The 9,557-nt window shown below is 37.8% G+C and overlaps 1 protein-coding gene across 1 annotated transcript; it reads left to right on the top strand.

Annotated features, from left to right (window-relative positions):
- The first annotated feature begins 295 nt into the window (after positions 1-295).
- LOC141336514 (uncharacterized) lies at positions 296-8,506 on the top strand. The gene is made up of 3 exons (XM_073842176.1): positions 296-527; positions 2,744-3,593; positions 6,674-8,506. Exons 1-3 carry the CDS (start codon positions 428-430, stop codon positions 8,214-8,216), a joined length of 2,493 nt encoding a protein of 830 aa, XP_073698277.1. The 5' UTR covers positions 296-427; the 3' UTR covers positions 8,217-8,506.
- The last annotated feature ends 1,051 nt before the right edge of the window (positions 8,507-9,557 follow it).

The following is a 9,557-nucleotide window of genomic DNA, read 5'->3' as shown; positions in this document are numbered from 1 at the left end:
TCCTTTTACCTGGTTTTAGCCACTGCCCCTCAGCATGTCTGTGCACAGCCCTGCACAGGATAACATGAGCTTGACTGATTAGTACCGAGATTCTTTTGAGGGCCTAAAGTACTACACTAATCCCCGCTTTGTAGAATGTGTCAAACTGAACTTAGATCAGTTAAAGCCTCATTTGGGTTCACCAGATCAACAGCCTCTAGCGGCGAACCATCGAAATTTCGCAAACAGTGACGTAATGAAGCTTCGTTTGCGGAATTCACTCGCAGTGAACCATTTGATTCAGAAGATTCGAAGCCTCATGGAGCAGCGTTCCATCACTACACAAACGTTGCGCTAAAAATGTGTTGCTATAGAATAGAGTGAATCCAAACTGACTGATGAAGCCATCTGTGAAATAAACGGGATCGAATATTTCCTTGTGATAAAGATGGAACAGCGTGAGAACAATCAGAGCACAGAGACACCAGATGTGAAGACGAAAACCTGCCAGTGCTCACCTAGGCAAGAGCACAAGAATACAAGTCAGTGTAAGTTGATTGTTTGTCACTTGCGAATAAGTTTTATGTTGGACATATACTATTTTCTTAAACAGTAATCGCGTAATAGTTGTAGATCATGCTGTATCTAGTTCATATCACATAAGCGGACATTATTTGATGACATAATTGTTGTGAGCATCAGAAATTAAAAAGTCCTCACAACGATCCACACTTGGACATTTTAAGTTAGGGATTGTCTCAAAAGTGCAAAATCCACAACAAACTTAATTAAATATGTGCATTATTTCATAAAAACAGTCAAAGCAGGATCTTTTTACATGTGTAGTTAATAGTACCAGTTGTCATATCTTTACACAATCCTCACACACATCATACAGGACTTGTGTATGATTTGGAAATATTTTTGACAAACTAAAGTTATATATAAGAACAAACACGAATGTTGTCAAGATTCTTGCCCTGGAAATTAGGGATGCACCGATCCGTATCGGCCGATCACTTGCGCGTTTTGTCAGTAAAGCCGGTTCTGTAATCAGCGGTAAATGCCATCAGGTGCGTGATTTCACGTTGAGCCCTATATACTACACACAGCCGTTGTTCACTGACGTATCACTCCCTCCAGGAAATAAACGACACCATGGTTCTGGTTACTGATGGATTTATTGCTCTTGTCATCCTTCACATCACTTTCACCATCAATGAAATCCACCGTCAAACTACAGTATGACAATGTAAAGATTTGTTCACATACACTATAAAGAGGTAAATACAAATACACTCGGGAAATACAAACGTAATACATATACCTCGCTGTAGTGATGTGACGTTTGACACCGAAGCTTCGAAGCTTGTATCAAAAAACCGAAACATCTCACAGTGAAGCACTGTACCGGAGCTTGATTCGTTTTGTCCATAACCACGTGACCTGTGACGTCCGAAGCTTCGTTTTCGCACACAACCACGTGACTGCTTCATATTCTGATTCAAATAACGCGAACCCCTTGCGCAGGTATCAAGTGTCATTCACTTTTTGTTAAGAATAAATCATAATACGAATAAATATTTACATGTGTAGTTTAGTGCATATTCATTTTGTTGTTATACTTGCTTCACAAGCACTTCTAATTAATACAAATTTTAGTCAAAATTATTCTTAATATATGCCTACATGAACCATGCTTATACTTGTATCATTTTATTAAAACGTTTATTTACAGATCAATTCGAGTAAAATTACTGTTTTTCTGACATAGCACAAATAGATCTGTTTAATGAAACTGTCCAAAATTGCTTTAAGATCTGGGACGCGAAAGCAGCTTTTTCCACCTTTGTCCACAAGATGTCATTAGTGTGCAACATGTTGAAAAGCTTCGAGTAACGAACCTTTTTACGATCCAGTTGAGGGGAAAGCCTCGGTGCTTCGAAAAGCTTCATTTTCCCATCACTACCTCGCTGGCTGCATATAACCAAGAGGGAATGAGTTCACTTGAAAATACCCGGTTCAAAAACAAAATGAAAACATCTTCTTTACTTCTTCACTCAAAACGCGAGTAACTTTGGTAATACACACACAGAGAATCATTTCTGACCAAAATATATGGTTTTCCTGTTGCACCTTTTTTAAAATGTCTGAGTGCAACGCAAAATGTACTTTAGTTCCTAGTTAACATCGACACTCAATATTCATGATTAAATTAAACAAATATAACAAAACATGTTAAATAACAGAAATAATAAGTATAGCAGTTATAGACGAGCTGCACACATTCACACTGATAATGAACATTGATTTGCACAGCTCGTCGGTAAACAACGGCTGTGTGTAGTATATATGGCTCAACGTGAAATCACGCACCTGATGGCATTTACCGCTGATTACAGAACCGGCTTTACTGACAAAACGCGCAAGCATGATCGGCCGATTCGTATCGGTGCATCCCTACTGGAAATCCTCATTCAGTTTAGCCAACCACAAACACCTTTTGTTCCTCAGGCAATTTTTTGCACTCTTCTCTTTGATTTGTACTGATTAGTACAGCCCAAAACGTGACAATAATTAACCATTTTCAGCAGCAGTAATCAGCAAAATATGGGACTTTTGTTCGGTTTAGTGGCATTGTTCACGTTCAGTGCCGCCATGGTGCATCGTGAAAACACTGTTAGATTGGGTCACAGATTGGTTATTTTGGCTGTTATTGTCCTTGATTTGATTTTTGACATTAATCTTTTGATGTTCATTTTAGATCAGAAGAATCTGAAAGAAGATTCTGTCACTTGCCATCAGTGTGGGATGTTTCTCATTCATTCTCGGCACATGAGCATTCACACCGGAGACAAGCTGTTCATCTGCCCCCAGTGTAGAAAAAGTTTCAGAAAGAACTGTGATCTTGAAATTCACATGAGAGTACACACTGGAGAGAGGCCTTTTACCTGTTCTGAATGTAAAAAGGGTTTTACAGCGCACGGTGCCCTTAATAGACACATGAGAGTTCACACTGGAGAGAAGCCGTTCTCCTGCTCTGAGTGTGGAAAGAGCTTCACAGAACGAACAGTTCTTAGACTTCACATGAGAATTCACACTGGAGAGAAGCCGTTCACCTGCTCCGAGTGTGGAAAGCGTTTCGCGGTAAAACAAAACTTTGAGAATCATGTGAGAATTCACACTGGAGAGAAGCCTTTCACTTGCCCTCAGTGTGGGAAAGGATTTGCAGTGAAAAAAAACTTTGAGTATCACATAAGAATTCACACCGGAGACAAGCCTTTCATCTGCCCTCAATGTGGAAGGAGTTTCGTAGCGAAACAAACACTTAAGAGTCACATGACAATTCACACTGGAGAGAAGCCTTTTACCTGCACCGAATGTGGACATGGTTTCACAGTGAAACGAAGCCTTGAGATACACAGGAGAAGTCACACCGGAGAGAAGCCTTTCATCTGCCTTCAATGTGGAAAGAGTTTTGCAGTGAAACAAAGCCTTGAGAGACACACGAGAATTCACTCTGGAGAAAAGCCTTTCACCTGCTCTGAATGTGGAAAGAGTTTTGCAGAGAAGCAAAGCCTAGAGAGGCATGAGAGAATTCACACTGGAGAGAAGCCTTTCATATGCTCTGAGTGTGGAAAGAGTTTTACATTGAAACATAAACTTAATATTCACATGAGACGGCACACTTCAAAGGAGCCTTTTCACCTGCTATCAGTGTAGAAAGGCATTTAAATGTTCACACTGGAGCCTTCTGAAAGTGTAGGCATCTCTACTGTAATTTAAACCCACCAGCTACAGGAGAGTTGGTCTTTATAAATGATTGAATACCATGTTATTTAGTTCTGTATAATGTTATGTTGTGTAAAGAATAACATTTAAGATTCATCTGTGCAAGTCATAACTCTTACTATAAGTTCAAGATAAGAGGTCTCCAGGTTTTCAAGACCATAGAAAAAGTTAACCAACGAATTTGAAATTTTACATTGGAAACAATAAACTAATTTATTGTCACTACATTCCTTTCCTCTTGGTCTTTTCCTTCATATTGACTGCAGAAGGCTTTGATAATAGGTTTGAATAACTTTGGATATGATACACAAATTAGATATTTGCTGATTTAGTGAACCACACAAGACGAAATGCACATCTACGAAAAATGAGTTGATCATTTATCATTTTAATTAAGTGATAATCTGGTAAATACCTTGGTGTCGTGTGACAGCATTTTACACATTTGACAGAATTTCTAATCAATGTCCCTATCAGGGTTGGGGTCAATTCAGGAATGATCTCAACAATTACAATTCAAAGAAGGAAATGGAATTGGAATTGGAATTCAACAACAATTACAGGAAACAGAGTTGGAATTGAATTGGAATTACAGGAAGTGGAATTCAATTCAGGGAAATTCCACTGAATTTCGTTTATTGCTGTTTCTGAGCATTTATTTGTGATTGCATTTAGAGACATACATTTGAACTTTATTCATGATGCTTTACAAATACCAAGTAATGTATGAAACAGAGTTGATCAAATGCAAGTAAATAAAAATGAGAACTGTACATTATGAATTAATAACAGAATGAAAGTGGTGATAAGTTTCTGGATGTACTATACATTCAATATATGATTACCACATAATATATGTCTCAACTCACAAAAAAATTAGTCATGTTCATTCATGTATTTCATTCACTTTTTATTGCATCAAATTATCATTTCCTGAAATTTGGCATGTGAAATGATCATGCTTAACATACTAAACATACAGTACCTTGTATTTCTTTTATATGTTTGTTGATTATGTGATTTACAATATTTAATTTACTATAAACTATTAAGCAAATCAAGTCCAATTATTTTATTTAGTAACTCAATTTCAATTCTGTTTCCTGACATTCCAATTCAATTCCAATTCCATTTCCTGTCAGCTGCATGCGATTTCAATTCCAATTCCATTCCTGGAAGTGAATTGGAATGGCCCCAACCCTGGTCCCTATACAAATACCTCATTGTCCAACTGTAAAGAAGCAAAGAGTAAACTCAGTATTCACTTAAGATTTTCACACAATCATCAAAGCCAAACAATCCAGTCACAATCACAAACAGAAGATCATTAGTGATTAATATGCAATGTAGAAGTCTGTAACGTAAAATAGTTTGAACAAAACTGATATTTAAGGGTGAATATTTAGTTAGCTGGCGACACCTGCTGGGAACAGCCCAGCCCGTTTAGGCTATTAAGGCATCTTATAGAAACCAGTTACAAATGTTTTCATTAAAGTGTAATCTGTTACATTTAATCTGTTAAATACCATTAAATATGTCACTTCTTCAATGTACATGCGTGTGTTTGTCATTAAAAACTGAACTACATTATAAAGCTGACCCTAGATCAGCGGCCTCTAGCGGCAAACCATCTAAATTTCAAAACGTTTCGAGCCAGTGACGTAACGAAGATTCGCTTGCTGACACCACGTGACTTGGTGAGTTTGATTCGTGCTCTGAACCAATGATTCAAAGCAAAAGATTCGTAAACGTTTCGAAGCTTTATGGAGATCATAACCGCATAAACGCTAGGCGTTTTTTAAACCAAATGCATTCATTTGCGGTTATTTAATCTCTATTACAGAGTCGACTGAATCAAACGTGACTCATTGAGCGATCTTTGGAATAAACTGATCGGACATTTCCTGGCGATAAAGATGGAACAGTATGACAACAATCAGTCCGCAGAATCACCAGATGTGAAGCCGCAAGTCTGGCCGTCCTCACCCAGACAAGAGGAGAAGAATGAAACAGAGGGTAAGTTAATTATGTACCACATGCAAAGAATATGTTCATTCGGTTCATTGTTGATCGTTATTAATGAAAACCAACGTGCACTAAATGATTTATGCATACAGGAGATATGGTTTTTGTGCGTTTTTTTTTTTTTTTTTTTTTTTTTTTTGCGTGTGTGGGGTGGGAGGGGGTCTTTTCTAAACGATTTTATTGCTGAGATCACGTGAGGTTAGGTTAAAAAAGGTTAGAGTTAGAGAAACAAATTACTTCTTAACTGTATTTTTTATGTTAATTATGGCATAATTATTTGTTGAAAAAAGTGTGTAGTTGGAGCAGATTGATCTTGAAAAGTGCAGAATCAATCCAACATTGCTCTCTCAAAACACTTTAACATCCTTTTACCAATTATGCAGGGGATATTATAAAAGTGATAAAACATATCTTCATTCCTGAATGAATTATCCAGTTTATTACACTTTTGCTACTCAACAAATAAGTACATATAAGGACATCAAAAATGAACTTCATTAAAAGTTATTTTATAATCTAACCTGCTTAACCTACAACTCACACAATAATATTTTGTAGTATTTAGTACAATAAAAAAATATGACATATTGTCAACTAAGTAATTTCACTGCAGTAAAACACTCACTCTGTAATACAGACACTCTATATATTATTATATAATAATATATTATAATATTAAATTTTGTTGTACAATTATAACTTTGGCTAAAAATATCACCTCTATCGTCTTTGAATTGATTTTTGACATTGATCTTTTAATGTTTATTTTAGAGCTGAATGAACTCAAAGAAGATTTTACTACTTGCAATGAATGTGGGATGTTTTTCTTTGATCAAGCAAGTCTTGAGCAGCACATGAGAATTCACATTGAAGAGAGACCTTTCATCTGCCCTGAATGTGGAAAGAGTTTTGCAGTGAAACACAGGCTTGAGGCTCATTTTAGAATTCACACTGGAGAGAAACCATTCAGTTGCACAGAGTGTGGAAAGTGTTTCACGCAACAAGGTCAGATTAAAAGTCACATGAGAAGTCACACCGGAGAGAAACCTTTCACGTGCCCTCAGTGTGACAATAGTTTCACGTCGAAACAAAGCCTTAAAAGTCACATTAGAATTCACATTGGAGAGAAACCGTTCACCTGCTCTGAGTGTGGAAAGAGCTTCATAACGCAAGGACACCTTAAACGTCACATGAAAACTCACAGTGGTGAGAAGCCTTTCACCTGCCCTCAATGTGGAAAGAGTTACAAATTGCTACAAAGCCTTGAGAGTCACATGAGAGATCATGCTGGAGATAAGCCGTTCATCTGCCCTGAATGTGGAAAAGGTTTCACAACAAAACATTGTCTCAAAAGTCACATGAACGTTCATATAGGAGAGAAACCTTTCACCTGTTCCATCTGTGGGATGAGCTTCACACAGCAGCAAAGTCTTAAGCGTCACACGTGGACTCACACTGGAGAGAAGCCTTTCATTTGCCCTGAATGTGGGAAGAGTTACACAATAAAACAACAACTTGAAAATCACATGAGAGTTCACACTGGAGAGAGACCCTTTTCCTGTCCTCAGTGTGAAAAGAGTTTTACAATAAAACGTAACCTTGAGATTCACATGAGAGTTCACACTGGAGTGAAGCCTTTCGCCTGCTCTCAGTGTGGAAAGAGATTCACAGTCAAACAAAGTCTTGAGGGTCACATGAGCATTCACACTGGAGAGAGGCCTTTCACCTGCTCCGAGTGTGGAAAGGGTTTCACAGATAAACATAAGCTTAGTTATCACATGAGAAACCACACGGGAGAGAGGCCTTTCGTCTGCTCGAAGTGCGGAAAAAGCTTTACCAAAAGACAAAACCTTGACATTCACATGAGAATCCACACTGGAGAGAAACCGTTTTCCTGCTCTCAGTGTGGAAAGAGTTTTACAATAAAACATAACCTTGACAGTCACATGAGAGTTCACACTGGAATAAAGCCTTTTTCTTGCTCTGAGTGTGGAAAGTGTTTCATAGTCAAACAAAGCCTTGAGAGTCACATGAACATTCACACAGGAACCAAACCTTTCACCTGCTCCGTGTGTGCAAAGACTTTCACAGTCAAACAAAGCCTTGAGAGTCACATGAGAACTCACACTGGAGAGAAGCCTTTCACCTGCTCCGTGTGTGGAAAGAGTTTCACACTCAAACAAAGCCTTGAGAGTCACATGAGAACTCACACTGGAGTCAAGCCTTTTACCTGCCCTCAGTGTGGAAAGAGCTTCACGCAACATGGGCATCTTACGCGTCACATGAAAATTCACTCCGGAGAGAAGCTTACTGATAGAGTGGGGGAAAGCTCTACTGTCACCTGTGAACAGCATCCATCCAAATTAAGTGATGGCAGTTATAACATACCAGAACCTTCACCAGCTATCAAAATAGAGTGATGTAGTCAATTTGTTTGATTAGGAGACCAGCAATGATATGAAACCAATTGGTCAATTTGGCACCACTCTCTCCCCACTCTTAAGGTTGGGACACACCAACCTGACTTTAAAGAACTGGCAGCATGAACCTGACGAGAGCCGATGTGTGGAACACACCAAACAAGCTAACCCGAAGGAAGCAAATGTTTCTATTGTTCATTTGTACGAAAAAAAATGGCAGGATCTTGATTTTGTGATGATGTGCATGGATAATATACATTATGCATTATTCCATTAAAATAATAATATAACCATTGTCAATTTTGATTTCATGGTGACTTTATATTACACAACATTTATGTAATTAAACTGTTGCTAAATACTAAACGTCTTACCTTGCAGGTTGAAACGTTATACAATCAAAATATGTTTTTGTTTTGTTTAAATGCGGCCTACCTCATTGTATGTTATAATTTATATTAAACAATTGTAGTTATTGTATTGGTTTACAAAATATAAGAACGAACATAGCAGTTTACCAGTTTAAATTAACCATGTTCTATACCAATTTATTTTAAAAAAGCATGACGGAATTATAATACCGTAAGGTACAGTTTTTAAAACAAAGCAATAGACAAATCCAACGTGAAATGTAACGTTAGTTAAATTACAATAAAGGTACAATAAAGCTTGACTCAACTAGTTTGGGAAAATTATGAATAAAAATAATAATCAATAAAAATCAATCTATAATGCTTAAAGGTCCACTGAAGTGCCTTGAAACACGCAGCGTTATTCGATGTGGTGGCTTGCTTTTACCTGAAACAAAAACATATCGCCCAGCCCCGCCCACTTATTTTGAATAGCCAATAGCGTTCCATTTATATCTCTTCGGGCCAGGGGTGCGTTTCCCGTACAACGACATAACTTGCTGGTTAACCTCCATAGTACGATGCATCGTTGTGGAAACGAACTAGTCACGACTGTTTCCCGAACACGGTCGCATCTCCGTCGTTTGAACCACATTAGTTCAACAACTTAGGGCCGTTGTTAATGACGTCACCGAGTAATAACGTCTGCTATTTAACTGATTAGGGTCTCTCAAAAATGCAGCTATATTGAACATGGCATCTAATGACTAATTTACTATTTTTGTTCCCTGTCATTTGATGTTTGATTTATCGCGTGTTCTCTCTTACGTCATACTCCGGGGTTCCTTCAGACATTTGTGCACATGCGCACTATTCATGAACAACGCTTATAAAGGACGCACAAAAATACATAGAGTAAAACGCATTTATTTTTAGATAAAATTGAGGATATAGATTGTACTGCGTGTTAGCTTGCAAACTGTGACCAAGA

The sequence above is a fragment of the Garra rufa genome, chromosome 6 (genome assembly GCF_049309525.1).
Source record: "Garra rufa chromosome 6, GarRuf1.0, whole genome shotgun sequence".
Classification (NCBI taxonomy): Eukaryota; Metazoa; Chordata; class Actinopteri; order Cypriniformes; family Cyprinidae; genus Garra; species Garra rufa.
Note: the sequence above shows the minus strand (reverse complement) of the source record. Positions and strands in the feature narration are given on the sequence as shown.